We start from the raw sequence: 21,142 nt of genomic DNA, 5'->3' as shown, positions 1-21,142 counted from the left end.
TTGCAAGAAAAACAGAGAAGCTTAAGCCCCATTTATGGGAAGCCCCTTCTCTTCATGAACAAGGAGAAGCACGGGTTGCAAAAAACAGAGAAGCTCAAGCCCCATCTATGGCAGCCTTAGGCGGCATCTTTGTACAGCCAAGTCGATTTCTCTCTACAAAAAGCTAGCCTTTTCTCTCATACCACATCCATGGGCTTGGGTCGTAAAAAACCATCTCATACCACACCCATGGGCTGGGGTTGCAAAAAAAACCAAAGAAGCTCAAGCCACCTAGTCGGTGTTTTTGTAAGGCCAAGGCCCTTTCTCTTTCTACAAAAGCGAGCCTTTTCTCTCATACCACATCCATGGGAAACCCCTTCTCTTTATAAAGAGCATTTTCCCTCGTACCACACCCATGGGAAATCCCTTCTCTTCATGAATAAGGAGAAGCTCGGGTTGTAGGTTTGCTTATTATATGGAAGCAAATTGATTACAGTTGAGAGAGATACAATAAAATCTTTCAGATTGCCCAGAGAGCTTTGGGAGGGTAGAATGCAACTTTGCTTTTAGTATGTAACCTTAGCTTTTAGTAAGTGAACTCTATCAAAACAGCCCAGCATAATAATAAAAAGAAGGATGGCAATCTTTTATTAACTAAAGATGAAATTTATTATTATTTTTTAATGTGAAGACTTTTTTATTTGACATCCAAACTTGCCCATAATTGTAGTATTATATACTAACATCAACAAATCATAAAAAATATTATTATAAAACTTTTAAATCAAATATAGTTATAGTCAAAATAATCATTACAATTATTTACAATCAATTATAATGAATAATATATTTAAGCATTACAAGCTATATTTATAGTTGTAAATATAGAATATTAATTATATTATAGCTAAACTTATGGTTTTTTAATTGTAATAATGAATTATATTCCTACTTCATTTTTCTATTCAAACAACATAACCAAATGTTATCTTTGTTATATGTTATAACAAATCAAAATTCATTTATAAGTATTTTTTGGAGAAAAAAATTCCTAAACTGTAATTTAAAAATATTACAAAAATCTAGTACACTATTTTGAATATTTTTATAACCAATAATATTATCACAAATAAACTTAATCAAAATGAATAAAAAATAAACTTCGTTTTTTGTTAAAATTGTAGGCAATAAATTTCAAAGAAAACAACGCTCTCTCGAATTTTACTTAAAAATATTTTTATCCCAAAAACTTTTGAAACTTATATGAAATAGTCATGGAGATGGAAGCCTAGTGAAAAAACTACTCCTATGATCCATCCATCGTTATAGAATATATTTACATCTTAAAAATCATGTCCTAAATTCTTCCATTAGTCCCATGGCCCTCTGCCTTCTCTCGGTGAGTCACACATTGCACGCCTATTCAAAATACTCAGGTTATCAAAAGCACAAACAAAGATCCTCCAAATAGGGAGATTTCTCAATCTAAAATTTGCACCAGTTTTATTGGGTAGCTTTTTTCTGATTTCCAATGAGTTATTAATCAAAATAAAAGATTAATTTCCATTTCTAAGCTAATTTTCTTGGCTGGTAGGGTCCACCTATATTGCCCAAGTGAGGTTGTCCGGTCCGTAAGTCGACCCAGTCGACCTGGCCCTAGTAGAAGTATAGCGTGGGGAATTTTTGTTCATTTATTTCCGATACGCCTTTTTGAACAAATTTTGTTTGAATAAGGTTTACAACTTTATTGCAAAAGATCAAACATTCCAAAGAAAGCTAAGTAGGACTACCCTCCCTTTAATTCGCACAAATTAATATCCTTGTCTGAAAACCACTTTTGGCACAGAAATCTCCATGATGGGTTTAAAATCAATTTCAATACCAAACAATATAATTTGAAACTAAAAAAATGATACAGAATTTGTGGATCTATTAACACCTATTTTTAGGGTGAAATGGATGGTCTAGATAATTTGTTACAATATACACTATTTTTAAAGCTTCAAATCCTAGCTTTTTTTAAAAAAACCATAATGTTCAAGCCGAGATGATCCAGGAAATGATTTTTTAATGCTTGAATTGCAATTATTGATGAGTTGGCGAGGATTTACTTAGATTGATAGTGCTGCATCCCTATCAAACCATTTTGCCAATGCAACATCTAAACTAAAACTATTAGTTACATATGTAGCATAGGATGGAATGTCAAAAACACGCACGAAAAATCACCAGAATCTACATGACTACATAAAATCACCAAAAATCCTACCCATTGCTCTTCCCAAGCTTTTTTTTTCCAAATACTTCACATTTTTTTTCAAATATTTGATATTTATTTCATATATTCTTCATCTCTTGATAAGAAGCACTCAAAAAAATCCAAATTACAATACTTCAGATAAGTTTCTGAAATATCAATATCAGCAAAATCTTTGAGGGAGACTCAACCTTTCACCAATATCAATCATAAAAAGCAAAATCAGCAAAATCCTTGAGGGAGTCAAGGAATGCCAAATTACAATACTTCAGAGAAGTTTCACAAATATCAATATCAGCAAAATCCTTGAGGGAGTCAACTGAGGGAGACTCAACATTTCACAAATATCAATCTTGAAAAGCAAAATCAGAGACTCAACATTTCAATGAGGAGACTCAACATTTGAATGAGTGAACAAAAATAGAAAAATCTTTGAGAAGACTCAACATTTAAATCATTTAAATGAGAAGTGTGTGTGAATGAGAAGACTCAACATTTAAATGAAAAGTGTGCCTAAGATTCAACGTTTATTAAATGAGAAATGTGTTTGAATGAGAAGATTTCACAAATATCAATGCAAAAACATCAAAATCTTTGAGGAAGACTCAACATTTAAATGAGTGAACAAAACAGTAATCTTTGCAGCAAAATTTTGAGAAGACTCATTTTAAATCATTTAAATGCACCAAAATCTTTGAGAAGACTCATTTTAAATCATTTAAATGAGAAGTGTGTCTGAATGATAACACTCAACATTTACATAAGGTAAGTCTGAATTAGAAGACTCAACATTTAAATGAGATGTGTCTGAGATTCAATGTTTCAGCGTTTAAATGAGTAAGTGTGCGTCTGAATGAAAAGACTTCTTCTCAACATTTGAAGTGTGTGTGAGATTCAACGTTAAAAAGATGAGGATTAGAGAGAAATGAAATCAAATGAAGACTCAACATTTAAATGAGCGAACTAAAGCAACAAATCAAATCAAATCTTTGAGGAGACTCAACATTTAAATGAGTGAACTAAATCATCAAAATCTTTGAGAAGACTCGATATTTAAACGAGTGAACTAAAGCAACAAAATCTATGAGAAGACTCAACATTTATCGGAGATTCAACGTTAAACCTTATAAAAGAAGGCTGAGGATCAGAGAGAAATCAAATCTCTCCATTCCATTTTCCACGCAATAACAACATTCATTAACTAAAAATAATAGTTTACCTTTCTTTTCTTATTTATTTTTATAAAATTAATTATAAAATATATGGTATATATTTTTACATTTTGTAAATATATACTCTTGCTTCAATACATAACTAAAACATCTCATACAATGAAAAGTATATTAGAAAATCACACTAAAACTAATGAATTGTGTGACATGGAAAAAACACTAATAACTACATTGTCACAAATATTGATACCAACTGATTGAGAGTAAGAAAGAAGTATGCAGCAAAGAGAGAGACAGATAGCAAAAGATATATAAAAGCTAATATAGTTTAGCTGGGCAAATGGTTTGGGCGTGCACTTTAGGGTTTTTTAACTTCTATAACATCAAACCCTAATTAACGTGATAGAGATATATAGAGAGAGGGGCATACATACATTGCGAGAGGTTATCATGTTCTTGGATGGGGAATCCTCTTGGATATGGAAACAATTGTAATGCATATCTTCCTCTCTCTTGAATTTGAGTTGGGGATAAGTATCCATTTTAGGAAGTTTAAAACAAAAAATATAGAGAAAAGAAATCTCCTATTTCTCAAATTAAGATAGAAAACAATATCTCTCTCTCTCTCAAATCTCTACCTAAAATCTCTAGCGCAAGCTTTCTATGCTTCCCCTATAGTATAGAAGTTCTATCCTCCCCTTATCCAACTTTCCATTTTGAATAGAGGGCTAAGATTGCCCCAATCACAATGTTCTCTACACTATTTTATTTTTAAGGTTTTTTCTATATAAACTATTTGACACCAAATTTTGGACATCTATTCTTCTATTAAACTTGTACTAGCGAAAAAATATAAAAAAAATATTTTCAATAAAACAAAATGATCAAAATACCCCTGAAAATTTCAATGGATATTTTGGTTATTATATTCCATTGAAAAATTATTTTTAATATTTTTTTATAGGTGCGCCTAGATGAGTTGATAGAACGTACCAAATTTCATATTCATATAATTTGCATAGAAAAAACTAAAAATAAATGCTATGAGACATCGGATCTAAGATCAAACGGTGAGTGGCTCTCTTGATCAAAATTGTAAGGCTGGATCGTAGGGGAGGATAAAACTTCTATCCTGTAGAGAAAGCATAGAAACTTTTCCAAAACACTACTTCAATATTCATGTCTATCTATTTTATTCCAAATCTCTACTTCAATATTCATGCTTATCTAATTTGTCAAAAACTGTACGTGCCAACCGTGTAGCTCTATTAGCATGTACACTGTCTTTTTAAAATTTATAATTTTTTTTTATTTCTTTCTATCTTTATCTATTTTGTTTAATTTCCTTTCTATCTTTATCTATTTTTGTTTTATTTCCTTTCTATTTCATCTCGTTTTTTGTCTGCTTTCTCTCTTCTCCACGTATTCTCCGTCTGTCCTTTATAGATAAATTTATGCACAAAAAAGATGATGAGTATCGCTAACGGCAACAAGCGCCATATACAGAGAAAAAAATAACAGATTATAAAGGAAAACTGATCTCATTTTTGTTATTAAGAATAATAAATAAATTAATTTTCACGACCGAATTTGATAAAGAGAAAAACAAAAAGCCCAACTTCCCAATTACCACGGGATTTTTTTGAGATAAAAAATCTCGATTACTCGGATGAGTCAACTTGGACTATTTAGTGAATAACTTCTTCTTCTTTTTTCTTGTAAAAAAGAATAACTTCTTTTTATATCATGTAAAAAAAAAGAATAACTTCTTTTTAAGAAGAGAAAAATAACCAAATTCTTATTCTTTGTATTTTAGGAAATTGAAAAAAAAAATGAAAAAAAAAGGTCATCTTGTAGTAGTTTTCCACGTTTCCTTCCAAGTGACCCGCAATACATACCGCAGCTCCCGCAATACAAACCGCACCTCATTTAAGCTTTGAAAACTCCACAAATGGCGACTGATGAAAAACGCTCAGGGAGGAGAGCCTGTAACAAGAGAGAGATGAAATTAGGGTTGGGAATATAGATACAAGAAACAAACCCCGGGAAGAGAAGCCGCAGTACAGAGAGAGGAGGGTTATAGAGACAACTGACTCGAAATGATTTCCTTGGCAGATTTATATGCAGTTTTCACGGCTATGGTGCCTCTTTACGTAGCAATGTTCTTAGCCTACGCCTCAGTAAAACGGTGGGAAATTTTCACACCTGAACAATGCTCAGGAATCAACAGATTTGTTGCGACTTTTGCAATACCTTTCCTAGCGTTCAATATCATCTCATCCACTGATCCTTATAAAATCAACTTGAAGTTCATATTAGCTGACACAATGCAGAAACTATTGATTCTCTTTGTATTAATCTTGTGGGCTAAATTCACCAGGTGGGGAAGCTTCAATTGGATGATAACCCTATTTTCTCTATCTATTATGCCTAACACATTGATTATAGGGATACCTTTGTTGAGGCCGATGTATGGAGAAGAGTGCATAGGGCTTTTGGTTCAAGTCGTGGTTCTTCAGTTGGTGGTGTGGTGCCCCATCTTCTTGTGTTTGTATGAGCTTCATGCTGCGAAGGTGACGATGAATGGTAAGGTACGTTTTACAAATGATACAAATGAGGGAAAGGAAGGCGACGAGATGATGAATGTTGAAGTGATTTTCAAGAAAAAGAATACCCCAGCAGATGAATGCCCAGGTATGATACCTTTGCTTTATGGGAAATGAGAAAGGAGAACCATGGCTCAAAGAAAGAGTGGACGGTGTCTTTGACCAGTCCAAAATAAAAACTAAGTTTAGTATAAAGCTGATTAGTTTAATAGCCTTCATTCTTTCAAATTCAAGTCACATCTATAATAGTCTTTATTGTATCAAATTCTAATCACAACTATTACATCACCATACCCTCACTGATTTGATTTGATTTGACGGCCAGTGCATTTGATAGCACTATCCTACCGGCTTTGTGTCAAGCCTGGCTGAAATTCGATTGAGGGAGAGTGGATGTACTTTGCATCAAAAGTTTTCAATGAGAAACATGAATTAGTATGCTAATTCCACAAATTCACAAATTTTGAGAAAGGTGATTGCTTTAGCATACTATATAAGCATTATACTAGTAATATAGTATGCATGTGTTATACAAAATAACAATTACTTCCTCACTATTCTTACGTTTGTCATACTAAGTTTTTGGAGAAAGTATAAGATGGGTCCATTTGCTTTTAACACAACGAGGTCACACTTATTCCTAGCCATCAAATGCAAAATCAAATGGCTTAGGGTGTGTCATTGATTATGCACAATGCCGAATAAAAAATTTCTCGAACTTTATGTATTGTTTTTAGAGTTCAAATTTCAAATCTAAAGGCTAGAGATAATTGTGACCTTCTTGTATAAAAATTGGATGATCTCATAGTATACATTCCCTTAAGTTTTAAATGTGCATTTCCATCTCATGCTTTGGACCAATCCTAACCACCACATCAAATAAAATGGCAAATAATTGTTTTTTTGTTTCCGTTTTTTACAATCTTATTCTCCATTAAGTAGCCTTTCCTTAAAATCTGATGATTTCCGAGAAAATTTCTACCAAACTTTAGAAACATATTAAAGTTTTGAGATTAAAATTCAGGTGTCTCGAACTCTCAATATCAAAATTCATATACCGGGCCCTCACATCAATATGGACTGTATACACTAAGTATTCAATTTATATTGGCTACATAACATTTTACTCTTGAAACTTACTTGGGGACACACGGACACAATTCAATCCAAATTAAATGACAAGCAATCATTCATTCTCAATTGTTTTTTTTTGGAAATGCCTTCCTTTCTTTTGACCTTGTTTATAGGTGACTCGCTTTAAGTGGTTCTGATATTGCTAAAATCAATTTCATGAAGTAGGTGATTTAGCACATTCTAATGAAAGAGAAGTCCAAGGGGAGGTGACCCACCCAAGAATGACCACCACCAATCTCTTCCTTTCGGTTTTATCCAAGGTTATGAAGAACCCCAATACCTATGGAAGTGTTTTGGGCCTCATTTGGGGACTGATTTCCTTTAGGTAATTTCACTTTCTTCTTATTTTTTGTTTTGTTTCCCTTATTTGCTAAAAAAAAGTGTTTTCCTTCTTGCAAATTGACAATTTAAAAAGGATTCCACAAATGTGTACATCACATAACAAAATTTTAGGTAAGAATGATAAATGAGACACTGACCAGCATAAACAATGTCACCTTATCACCTACTCTTTTTCTTTCTTTCCTTTCTCTTTATAACAGTTTTGCTCTTGATTTCTCAGTATAAATTCATGGTTTCATGAATTTTATGGCCACAAAAGTTGTAGAGAAGTTATTTATGATTTTATTTTGCATGCTTAAACAAATGAAGGTAAAACAATTTTGTAAGAGTATGAGGTTCTCTGGAGAGACTCTCTATGTCCATAAATGTATGAATATATAAACTTGTCTTATATAGACAAATAACAGATGAAAATAATAGAAGAAAAAGAAAAAGCATATATACTACACCTGCGCTTACCATAAAATATAGAATACTTGACCTACCCTTCCCATTCATACTTATTACGGTATACTGATTATAGTATACACCTTCCATACTGGCCCTATAGACAATATACACTTCCTTTGACACTCCCCTCCAAACTCAAAATGCTTCAAAAGAGAGTAGCTGAAGTTTGTATAATAAGCTGTGGAAACAAGCAATTGGATATTCAAGTAATAATGCAGACCAATAGAAGCAGTGGCAATACCGGGCAGGGTGAATATGATCCAAGGTTCTGATATTGAGTTAGAGTCCCAGGTTTCTCTGAAGAGACTTTGTATCCCTTAATATATAAATGTACAAACTTGTCTTATATAGACAAATAACAAATGATAAGAATAGAAAAAAATCCTAAATACGTTTACTATACCCACACTTACTATAAAATACAAGATACTATACCTACCCTTCTTGCACCTATGCCTCAAATATATATTGATTATAGTGTACACCTTATATACTAACCATGTAGGGAATAAACATTGTCTTATTATATTTTAGCTTTCGAATTAGTTGCAAGCTATGTTTTTTCAAAGAACGCTTATAAGAAACTTTTTGAATGATAGAGAACTGAATTTCCTTCTCTACACAAAACACTTTTCATATTCCACAAAGGATAATAGTTTATCTTGTTATTGCAGGTGGAACATTAGCATGCCAAAGATAATACACAAGTCTGTGTCAATATTGTCAGTCACCGGACTTGGCATGGCAATGTTCAGTCTAGGTGGGTGCCCCACTTAATATCCGTGTATGTATCTCTCTTTTGACAAATTACTACTACTTTACCTAATGTATGAATTCTCGTTGGAGGCCTAAAATTTTTTAATCCAATGTAGCTTAGGTTTTCCACTTTAATTCAAGTTTAGGTCTTTTAATTTGATTGATATGCATTAACTTTTAGAAATAGCCTAGTTGTTTTTTAAGGACACAGTTTCTATGAGTCCATGTAGAAATGAGCAACCGCATAAAAATCTATTTTTGAGATATATTTTTGGACCTAATTTTTAAGGCCATATAATCTCTAACATGGAAAACATCAATATGAAAAACTAAATAATTTTTGAAAATTAAAAATAATAATTTTATTAAGAAAACATTTTGACCGTTAGTTTCAATCGTTTTTAGATAGACCGCCTCTTTTCATCGATCTTTAAGATTGATGTTTTATACCTTGCGACCACATAATGTAGAATTGCGGTCCAGCCCACATGAAACAATGTTCTTGTTTTTAAAACCTATTAAAGAGTTATAGGCATCACAGCTTAGCCCTCATGTGATTGTCGGTTTGAAAGAGAGGTTTTCGATTTTGATTAGTAAATCAAAGAAAACATATATGATGTAGGTCAACTTAAGACCCAAAAGTCCAATTTGTTCCACTTGTTCCGATAAGCTCTAAATGGGAGAAAGATGGTCCCAATAAGAGTTAATTTCCAGGATTGGGAGTAGGAGTACACTAAGGAATTTGTGGTTTTGTAGGAAATTTGGTAGGCTTGAATATGAATGGAAAATAGGAGTCTTGCATTGAAGTTATTGTGATTTGTATTGGTACTTATATTGCATAGGTACTAGGATAATTTTGAATGTTTTATGAGTTCCAAAGGTGCGATTGGAACTTCCGATATATAAGGACTTGGTTAGGGGACCTTTAGAAGCACTTAGACTTAGGTTTTGAGTTTATATAAGGTTTCTACAATGGCTGTAAAGAGGGAGTACGAATTTTGAATGAAAATTACATCCGTTTGCTTTTGGTAGAGCTTGGCTCCCACCCTTTTCTCTCTCTAAATTCTCTCTTTATGTGTGCTGTCTCACTAAGTTGTTGTCCCTCGCACTTTAGCAGCATCGTTTGGTATCAGAGCCAGAGTTTAGACTTGGGCAGGGTGATGTCTCCATTTACACATCCTCTTTCCCTAGCGGCAAGAAGGAGGAGAGGTGGTCATGGCAACTACGGAGTGAACAATGCAAGAGATGAAGAGTTGGAGGCACTCCATAGGCAAGTTAAGCTGCTATCCTTGCAACTGGAGTGACTAGGCAAGTTAAGCTGCTATCCTTGCAACTGGAGTGACAAGAGGCTTGTAGTAAACATGAACTCCACCAGGAATATTCAAGTGATGACTCGGATATTAATCCTTTTGCCAATTGGCATCGACAAAGGGATGACCATGGAACCAGGCCCATGTTTGTGAATGACTCCACCAAAATTGAATTGCCCGAGTTCCATGGACAGCTGCACCCAGAAGAATTTTTTGATTGGTTGAGTGCCATTGAGAAGTACTTTGATTTCAATGAAACAGCAGAGGACCTCCATGTGAAGCTTGTTGCCACTAGGCTTTGCAGATATGCTTCAGCATGGTGGGACAAAGTCCAGCAGATGCGCTTAAGAAAAGGAAAGCCTAAGATTTCTTCTTGGGAAAAAATGAAATCGAGGTTGAACGAGAAATTCCTACCTGTTGATTACACGTAATTGTTCTTTTCACAATTCAATAATCTCCGACAAGAAACAAAGAGTGTGGCTGAGTACACCGAGGAGTTTTACAAACTTATGGCGCAAAATGACATCCAAGAAACCGAGGAACAACTCATTTCACGATATGTTGGTGGGTTGCGGTTAGCTATCCGTGATGAAGTAGAGATGCGCCGGTTATGGAAAATCAATGACGCCTATCAACTAGCTTTGAAGGTTGAGGGGAAACTTTCTCGTGGTGGTGCACGAAAGTATGCCGAGGTACGTAGTTTCTACCCACATTCAAAGGGTGAAACTTCCAAAGGTGGAAATACCGGTAAGAACCTTTCAAAGAACTCCACGACTAGCCACCGTGGGTCGGCTCAAATGGGAAGGCAGTCGAGGCAAGTTAACGGCCTCTTACTTTCTTCAAATGTGGCCAAACTGGACACATAGCAAGTGAGTGTCCTCGGCGACAAATTGGCACCCATGTCAACATTGTGGAAGAGAGATGAAGAAGAGTTTGTAGATGACACTGCAAAGCCCATCTATGATGAGGAGACAAATGTGGTATGAGAAGAGATCGAACCTGAGGGAGGAGAGAGCTAGTAATTTGCCGAGCGTCAACCACTCCAAAAGTAGATTCTGATGAGGATTGGCTGAGATCCAATATCTTCAAAACTCGTTGCAAATCAAGTGGCAAGGTGTGCACCATTGTTATTGATGGAGGAAATCGTGAGAACATTGTCTCGCAAGAAATGGTGGACAAACTCAAGTTGAAAAACAAACCGCATCCAAGACCCTATCGAATAGCATGGGCCTGCTTAGTTTCTTTTTCATTGGGTAAAAATTATAAAGATGACATTTGATGTGATGTCATTCCTATGGATATATGTCACATACTTCTTGGGAGGTCATGGCAGTTTTATAGGAGAGTCAAGCATGATGGCCACAAAAACACCTACACATTCCGGATGGGTAATGTAGAGGTCATGCTCTTGCTTAGCAAAGAAGAAAGTGCACCCAGACCTACCCAACAAGAGGTTTATCCGAGAAAGCATGAGTCCATGTGTGGTGCCAGCATTGTTAATCCCAGAGAAGGATTGCGCATGGCGAGTGTGCATTGATAGTCGTGCTATCATCGAATCACTATCAAATATTGGTTTTCAATTCCAAGATTAGATGATATGTTGGACATGTTGGGGGGTGCCCAAGTGTTTTTTGAAATCGATTTAAGAAGTGGGTACCACCAAATTTGAATTAAGCCATGAGATTAATGGAAAACTGCATTCAAGACTTGCGAGGCTCTATATGAGAGGCTTGTCATGCCATTTAGTCTTACCAATGCTCCCAGGACTTTTATGTGTATGATGAACCAGGTTCTTCGGCCGACTATTGGCAAATTCGTTGTTGTCTATTTTGATGATATCCTTCTCAATAGTCATGACCAAAACAGCATATTAATAACTTAAGGGTTGTGTTAACCTCTCTAAGGAGTGAAAAGCTTTATATTCGTCTTAAAAAGTACTCTTTCTTAACAAATTACCTAGTTTTCCTAGGCTTTGTTTTGTCCTCTACAGGTGTGCGGGTGGATGAAAGTAAAGTAAAGGCTATCAAAGAATGGCCTACACCTCAAAGCATCCATGATGTGCGAAGCTTTTATGGATTGGCTTCATTTTATTGAAGGTTTATAAAAAAATTCAGCACCATCTCAGCGCCCTTGACTGATTGCATCAAGAAGGGAGAATTCTAATGCAACCATCCACCAAGAAGAGCTTCCAACTTGTCAAGGAAAAGCTCTCAACTGTGCATGTGCTTGTGCTACCCAACTTTGATAAGGTGTTTGAGTTAGATTGTGATGTATCAAAAGTTGGTATTGATGGAGTACTCAACCAAGAAGGGCATCTAATAGCCTTTTTTAACGAAAAACTCAATGAGGCTAGACGGAATTACTCAACTTATGACTTGGAATTCTATGCCGTTGTGCAGGCCCTTCGGCATTGGCGACACTATCTCATTCTAAAGGATTTCATCTTGAACTCAGACCTTGAGGCACTCAAGTACATCAATAATCAAAGTAAACTTAGTCGAATGCATGCTAAGTGGGTGGCTTTCTTGCGAGAATTCAGTTTTGTATTAAAGCACAAAAGTGGGATACTTAATCAAGTGGCGGATGCCCTTAGTAGACGTGTTATGCTGCTAAACATTATGAGTGTGCGGGCATGCCTAAAGAAAGAAAGATTTCCTACAAGAATCTACCACAAGCTCAAAGAAAAGAAGGTTGGACCATGTGGCATACTTGAGCAGATAAACAATAACTCCTGCAAGATTGAACTTCGACCGTATATCTTTACTCACCCCACCTTCAATGTGCAAGATCTTACCAAGTATTATGATATTTCGAATACAAACTCGATGGCAAGTTCTCTCAATCCTAAGGCCTAGGGGAGGTTGATGTAGGTCAACTTGAGACCCTAAAGCAGAATTTGAACCACTAGTTCCCATAAGCTTTGAATGGGGAGAAAGAGGATCCCAATGAGAGTTAATTTCTAGGATTGGGAGTAAGAGTATAGTTAGGAATTTATGTTTTTTTGTAGGAAATTGGGTAGCTTTGAATATGTATGGAAAATAGGAGTCTTGCTATTGTAATTTGTATTGGAACTTATGTTGCATAGGTACTAGCATAATTTTGCATGTTTTATGAGTTCCAAAGGTGGGATTTGAACTTCCAATATATAGGGACTTGGTTAGGGGGATGAGCATGTAGACTTAGGTTTTGAGTTTATATAAGGCCTTTACAGTAGCTGTAAAGGGGGAGTACGAATTTTGAATGAAAATTACAGCAGTTTGCTTTTGGCAGAGCTTGGCTCCCACAATTTTTGTTGAAATAAACCAAATCTGTTAAGAAAAATGGTGAATGTTGAAGAACATTTTGGGACAAATTTGTTGAGTAGAAATTTGGGCGTGAAGGTCTAATTTCTATCCAAATTTGACAAAGTATTTAGACAAATTCATCAAAATGATTTCTTGAAGCAATGCGTTTTTGTTTGTAGGTCTTTTTATGGGATCTCAACGCAAGATAATAGCATGTGGGAAAAGGAAGGTTATCTTAAGCATGGTTGTGAGATTTATATTCTCATCTACTGTAATGGCTATGTGTTCTATTGCAATTGGCATACGGGGCATTGCACTGAAGACTGCTATAATACAGGTATGCAAACTATGAAACTTATAAAGCAAATTTGATGCACAAATGCTTACCACAGCTTTGGAATCTAAATTTTGCATCCCAATATTGGTTTAATATGAAAGTTTAAATCAAGAAAATGGGAGAATGATGATGAAAATCAAGAAACGTTTCACCCAAGTTACCACAATAAAGTTTCAATTTTTCTTATAGGCATTTGATTCTAGTTTTGAATAAACCAAAATAACATTTTCAAGCTTTCTTCTAATTGTTACCTAGTATAGTTATTGGAGTGATGATAGTTGTTTTCTGAGATCACTTGTATATCCAGAGAGTTGAAGTAACAAGTTGAAAATGCAGGCGGCGCTTCCGCAAGGAGTGATTACTTTTGTGTATGCTAAAGAGTACCAAGTGCATGAAGAAGTTTTGAGCACCGCGTGAGTGTCACTGAACCTCCTTTCATTACATCAAAGGTTTATTAAAAATTCTGAAATCCCTAAAATGTCTCGCTGATTTTGTATGTCGATTTTAGGGTTATTTTGGGCATGCTTGTTTCGTTGCCGGTGGCATTGATCTACAATCTCTTGTTGGGCCTTACATGAGAGAGGGGAAAACAGAGAAAGAACTTTCAAGAAGACATGGAAGAAGGTGAAAATGAAGATATATTGATCAATACTAATTGAGGTTGATCACATTGGAGACATGGCAGAGTATACAAGCTTCCTCAATGTTGTATCTTTTTGTAGAATGTGTACCCTTGAAAGATGAAACAACAAATGCATACAAGTGTACAGTGTGGTCTTGCAGCACCACCCAAACAAGGTTGGCACAAGAAAGTGAAGTGTGCATTTAATGAAGGTGTGGTTCTTATGAGGCAGGTCCTAAACAAACAAAGTAAGGCGCACCTTTGATAGTGTCGAAAGATATTTTTTATTGGAAATCTTTGTTGTGGTTTGAAATTTTATTTTTTACATCTAATTATAAAATTTAAAGCTTCAAAAATAATGTAGATCAAGTAGATCTCTGAACACTTGAAACTCTTGAAAATTCACGGTTCAGAAAATACATTACAAGATGCACTATTGAAAATTGATGGTTCAGAAAATACATTACAAGATGCACTATTTCCAAGACTTGAAATCCATTTTTTCTCATGCCATGTATCTTGATGTCGAGATATCAATTTGAGAAAATTTGGAGATCGAAACAACCTCTTCTAGTGAATTTTAAGGTGATTGTTTAGAGCGTCACCCTTTCATAAGGGGCCATTTGGGTACTTGGAAATCTATTACATGGTAAAAAAATATGATATTTCTACTGTTTGGGTACACTTTATAATAAGGAAATGAAAAGAGATTTCCAGATTTCCCTAGAAATCATAAAACACATTACTCGCTGCTGTGAAACTTTATAGCAAGAAAATGGAAAGAGATTACCATATTTCCCTAGAAATCATAAAACACATTACTCGCCGTAGTAAAGCTTTATAGCAAGGAAATGGATAGAGATTCATAAAACACATCACTCGCCACATCACTCGCCGCCGCGGTGAAAGGTGAAAGGTGAAAACACCGCGGCGGTGAAAGGTGAAAGATGAAAAATTTATTACACGCTTGATGGTAATCTTTAGAAATTTTTCATTATGCGTGGTGAAAGGTGAAAAATCTATAAATCTTCATTATACACGGTGAAAGGTGAAAAATCTATAAATCTTCATTATGCACAGTGAAAGGTGAAAAATCTATTACGAGCTTGATGGGTAATCTTTAGAAAACTTTCACGTATCTCTTTGCCCGATCTTAATAAAATAGCGACATGTCTATTCGGTTTCATTATTCGTGTCTCTCTGCCCGATCTTAATAAAATTGCAACCTGTCTATTCGGTTTCATTATTCGTGGTGAAAGGTGACAAATTTATAAATCTTTCATTATGCACAGTGAAAGGTAAAATATCATTATGCGGGGTGAAAGGTGAAAGATTTATTATATCATTATGAGTGGTGAAAGGTGAAAAATTTATAAATCTTTCATTATGCAAGCTGAAAGGTGAAATATCTATTGCGTGCATGACAGGTAATCTTTAGAAAAATTTCTCGTCTCTCTGCCCGATGCCAGCTTAATAAAATAGCAACCTGTCTATTCGGTTTGCATAGGTGCTCCCTCCCTCTCTAAACTCGTCCCCTCTCTCTTGAACCCTAATAACTCTGTCCCTCTCTAAGGCCGTATAACTCCATCCCTCTCTAAACCCTAATAACTCCGTCCCTCTCTAAGCCCGTCCCCTCTCTCTTTAAGCCTGTCCCCTCTCTCTCTAAGCCCGTCCTCCCTCCCTCTCTAAGCCCATCCTCCGTCCCTCTCTAAGCCCGTCCCCTCTCTCTTGAAACCTAATAACTCCTTCCCTCTCTAAGCTCGTCCTCTCTAAGCCCGTCCCCTCTCTCTTGAACCCTAATAACTCCTTCTCTCTCTAAGCCCGTCCCCTCTCTCTTGAACCCTAATAACTCCTTCCCTCTCTAAGCCCGTCCCCTCTCTCTTGAACCCTAATAATTGGCATAAAGTGCTCCCTCTCTCTTTAAACCCCTTCATCTGTATTTTGTTTTATACAAAAAATTAAATTTAAACTTAGCCTATCTATTCTCCCGTCCCCTCTCTCTTGAACCTTAATAATTGGCATAAAGTGAATCTAAAAAAAAAAAAAGTTGAAAACTTTCCAAATTGCTCAGTTCTAAAAATTCAAAACAATTAGCTGTATTTTAGCAATTTTAACCCAAAAAAAAGCTTAACCGAACGATGATTGGAGGTAAAATTGTCAAACTACCCCTCATTGTTATGATTTCACAACACCGAATACGAATTTTTCAATTTCTTTTTTGACGATGCACCTGATTGATATAAAATTTAAAAGCACACCTTGAAGCATAATTTTTACCAAATTGATATAAAAATTAAAAAACATATGCTCGAGTGTAAATCTTTGACCCATTAGTGATATTGTTAAAGGGGTTTCAAACCTTTTTAGTGATGTTTTTCTTTAAATGAAACGATGTCATTCATTAATGTTTTCCTTAAAATAAAACGATGTCATTCATTAAGTACATTTACGGAAACGCTTTTTTTTTAGCTTTTTTAATACATGCACTTGGTTCGGCTTCCTTGAACATGGCTATCTTTTTTTCATTTGAAATTTTTTTACAATATCCCAAATTTTATTAAAATAGTGTGATGACAAAATAGTACTTACATTGTCGCGAACAACCAGAGCATCAACACCTCTCTTTTCGCAAAAAAATCAGCCAACTCATTTCCTTCCCTCAAAATACCTCCTGTAACGGTGGCTAGGTGAATAATCTGAACCCATATTTACCACAACACCTTTTGTTCTTACTTACACCATAAAATAGTGTTCAAAAAGTCTCCCTCAACCATACAAGATTGATCTATATCTGTCTTGACCCCATAAAAAACAAAACGTGAGAGAAAGACATTATAGAACATCATAGGGTTAGTAACCTCTATCTCTTATCCCGTGAGATAGAAAATGTCTTTAAGTAAAAGATAACCCATTTATCTCCCTCTCTCTTGAAAAACGATATTTGTTATTTTTAAAAATCTAAAAATACTATGAACAATTTTCTTAAACTCCTTGTATTTTTATGGTATGTATCTTATATTGTCTCTAGGGTGGGTTCCCTTTATTCTTGATTCATGTATCTGCCTTTAACTTGGCTTAATAATGTACTGTTGGTAATAGATATGCCTCATTGTTGGGAGTCCTTTAATAAAAAAACTTAAACATTTTGGGAAAATTATCTTTTAAAAAGTTGAATGTTTTATTTTGAAAAGTTTAAATAAATTTTAAATACTGTGTTTGATAATATATATATATATATATATATATATATATATATATATATATATATATATATATGAGAAACGATTGTATACGCGATGTCGTGTAGGTGGCTTATTTACACTAGCGGTTCTGATCGTGCCCCTCAAATGAACGGTCCACTTCAAAAAGCTTCTCTCTCTTCGAGAGCATCTTCTGCAACTTGCCCCTAAGACAAGCTTCTTAGTCAGAGCCACCAACTACACTCAAAATGGTCCCTCTCTCTCTAGTTGAAGCACACGCCTCTCGTGACATCGCGTATACAATCATTTCTTTCTCTATATATATATATATATTAACCATATAAATATAAATATATAACATAATATAATATAATGTATTTTATATATTTTATTAAAGTATATAATATTTATATTATTATTTATTATATTATATATAATATTTATTTAATATAATAAATATATTATTTATAATAAGGGTCGTAACCCGGTGTTGGGCCCCCTTAAGCAGGGTCGCGGGAGGGTTGGATTGGAAGTGGTCCTAACTTTTGGCTTATTCACAAAGTGGCCGCTCTCAATACCTGAACCTCCGTTCTTGCGCTAGCTACTCGAGCTTTTTACCGTCACACCAAGTGACTGCCCCTTTAAATATATTATTTATAATATAATAATATTGTTATATTTATTTTATTATTATATATTTATATTATATTATATAATATAAATATAATATTATACAATATAATATTATATTATATAGTATTATATTATATCATATTAATAATAGTAATATTGTGTATTTATATTATGCATGGTAAATAGTGATCAGCAATGAAAGTTTTGAAAGATTAAGTTCCTATTCTCCTAGGAACTTATTCTTTCACTTTTAACAAAGGAATGTGAACTTTTGTTGAAAGATTAGTTTATCTAAAGTGTGAAACAAATACATAACTTTTTAAATATCTGAAAGAATACTTTTTTTCTTTTTTTGTTTGAGAGGAATTATGTAAATTTTATTAATAAACTAAACGAGATTACAGAGTCAGAAATAAGAGCCGACGACAGGGATGAACCACCTTTAGCGAGCTGATCGGCCAAAGCATTAGCCTCACGAAACACATACACAAAGAAAATAACAAGAGACCTGGACAAGTCCCAAATCTGAAGCAAAATGGACCTAAGTTCCCAGAGTGGCTTTTGAACACCATTGCACCAGTTAATGACATGCAGCGAGTCACCCTCCACGATACAAAATCGACCCACCTTTTTATCAATGAAAACGTTAAGACCATTTAGGAGAGCCAACATTTCAGCATAATTGGCTGTTGTGACCCCTCACTGACCCGCATAGGAAAAAACCATAACCCCATTCCAATCTCTCACAACACCACCATAGCCTGCAGGGCCTGCATTCCCAAAAGAGCTTCTGTCGAAGTTGAGTTTAAAGGTACCTTCCAAAAGGGCCACCACCCTTTGGTCTACACATGAAGGTCCCTAAATAGAAAAGAATTGGTAAATTCCTCTTGGTATCAACTTCCAAAATATCTAGCCCCTCCTTGGTAACAGAGCAATATAGCCAAAGGTCATGTAGAATTTTGTCCAACAGTCTCTCAAAAGGATGATCAATGCTATCAAACACTCTTTGATTCCTTTTTTTCCAAACTTTTGTAAATATCAGGCCTCGAGCAATCTGCCAAATGACCAGCCCAAACTTGGGGAGCATCACAGACAAGTTTGAGATAATCCCTATAACCTCGGTGAGCATGACGAGGGGAATCCCAAGTTTATCAAAAAATTATTGCCAAATTTTAAAGGTCAATGGGCATTGTAGAAACAAATGCAAATCTGTTTCAGCATCCATTTTGTACAGCAAACATACATTAGGTAGAATCTTACCTCTCTTGATAAGGTTGTCAGTGGTGAGCACCTTACTTTGCATAGCCAGCCATAAGAAAGCTTGGATTTTATAGGTAAAGGCCATTTCCAAATTGGGGCAATCTCAAGCATTGACTACCTCCATTGATCATGGAACAAAAGGTTATACATGGACTTGACTGAGTACTGACCATCAGGCTGAATCTCCCAAATAATCACATCAGAGGCATTATGTGGAATATAGACATCATGTAGTAAAGATTGCAGCCCACAAATTCCTGAAAAATAATATCAGGAACCCGGCTATAAGGAGGATTGATATTCCAACTAACCTGACTGCCCTTGCATTCAAACAATTCAGCTATAGTTGGGGTTATTCATGCGTTGCAAAACAGCTGGAAAGAGATAATTCAAAGGCATAGACACAACGTACTTATGGTGGCAAAAGAAAATGTCACGACCGCTACCCAGACACCACCGAATATCCCTATAGATCAAGGCCCGGCAAGAGTTAATGGATTTTCAGCAAACCGACATACCCTGTGACCCACTTCTCACTTCCACCCACATCTGAATTCAATCCATACTATACTTCGCAGCAATGACTTGGTACCGCAGCAGGTCTTTAAGAATCAAGCTTCTCCACCACCATTTAGAGAAGAGAGCTTGGTTAACCAGAGTAACACGCCTTAAGCCAAGTCTACCATCCTTCCTAGGTGTACACATCCTATCCCACCTCAGGAGATGGTACTTTTTAGAATTATCAAAAGATCCCCACAAGAAATTTCTCATCAGAGTTTCTATCTTCTTGGCCACCCTAGGCGGAATCTGCAACAGCGACATCTGATATATAGGTAAATTGGATAGACAAGCTTTAATCAAAGTGATCCTGCCTCCAAAATCTGAAAGAATACTTTGAGAAAAACAAACACGCCGTAAAAAATTAGCTAAAGGACACTGCCAATATGCAGGCCTACCAACAATGATGATTGAAAGTTCGGTTTTCAATCACAACCGTCCAACAAAGTTGGACGGTGGGTGGCGCTAGTTCACATACGGGCCTGCCCGCATATGAAAATTTTCCATAGTGTAAATTGCAGGGTTGTCATCCACGTTCACCATATGAAAGGCAAACTTAACACAATTTATTGAATATTAATTTGAAAGATAAGATGTAGCATCACTTGGTTTATTTTCATCATTCTTCATGCAAAACAAAAGGAGAAAAAAATAAAAAGAAAAAACAGTAACAGTTCTTGCTATGGATTCTGTAGAATCGATGTTTTAGTCATTCAACATTTGTTATTGGATGTGGTTAATAAGGTAAAGTAAGGCATACCTCCAAACAATGTCCAAATATGAAGCTTTGGTGCTAGAAACCCCTGCAACGAATTTAAATCTATTTCGTTCTCTAATTATAAAATTAAAAACTATAAAATGGTGTAGATCAAGTAGATGTATAAATGTTTGAGAGTATTTAAAATGGTATTTCACATCATACACTATTTTAAGGACTTGAATTCCCTTTTTTTTATATCCTTATTTTTTTCAACATTTTTCCAATGAGTGATTAATTGAAACAAAAAAGTAATATCCATTTCTAGTCTGATTTCCAATGAGTTATTAATCAAAATAAAAGATCAATTTCCATTTCTAATCTGATTTTCTCCGCTGGTAGGGTCCACCTATGTTGCCCTAGTGAGGTTGTCGGGTCCGTAAGTCGACCCAGTCGACCCTGCCCTAGTAGAAGTACAGCGTGCGGAAGTTTTGTTCATTTATTTCCGATACGCCCCTTTAACAAATTTTGTTTGGATAAGGTTT

At 35.2% G+C, this 21,142-nt stretch overlaps 1 protein-coding gene across 7 annotated transcripts; it reads left to right on the top strand.

Moving 5' to 3' along the window:
• The first annotated feature begins 5,328 nt into the window (after window positions 1–5,328).
• On the top strand, window positions 5,329–14,605 carry LOC18442796 (putative auxin efflux carrier component 8). 7 transcript variants are annotated; one of them, XM_006853009.4, is made up of 6 exons: window positions 5,329–6,102; window positions 7,314–7,473; window positions 8,615–8,700; window positions 13,470–13,627; window positions 13,964–14,040; window positions 14,136–14,605. In XM_006853009.4, exons 1-6 carry the CDS (start codon window positions 5,508–5,510, stop codon window positions 14,203–14,205), a joined length of 1,146 nt encoding a protein of 381 aa, XP_006853071.2. In that variant the 5' UTR covers window positions 5,329–5,507; the 3' UTR covers window positions 14,206–14,605. The 7 variants fall into 7 exon arrangements, 5 of the variants coding, with proteins under 5 accessions (XP_006853071.2, XP_088708587.1, XP_020528335.1 ...); XM_020672676.2 differs by having other exon boundaries at window positions 5,335–6,102; window positions 7,311–7,473; XR_016044921.1 differs by having other exon boundaries at window positions 5,361–6,102; window positions 7,311–7,473; window positions 8,615–8,724.
• The last annotated feature ends 6,537 nt before the right edge of the window (window positions 14,606–21,142 follow it).

This window comes from Amborella trichopoda, chromosome 1, assembly GCF_054954075.1.
Source record: "Amborella trichopoda isolate Santa Cruz 75 chromosome 1, AtrichopodaSantaCruz75HAP2 v2.0, whole genome shotgun sequence".
NCBI lineage: Eukaryota > Viridiplantae > Streptophyta > Magnoliopsida > Amborellales > Amborellaceae > Amborella > Amborella trichopoda.
Note: the sequence above shows the minus strand (reverse complement) of the source record. Positions and strands in the feature narration are given on the sequence as shown.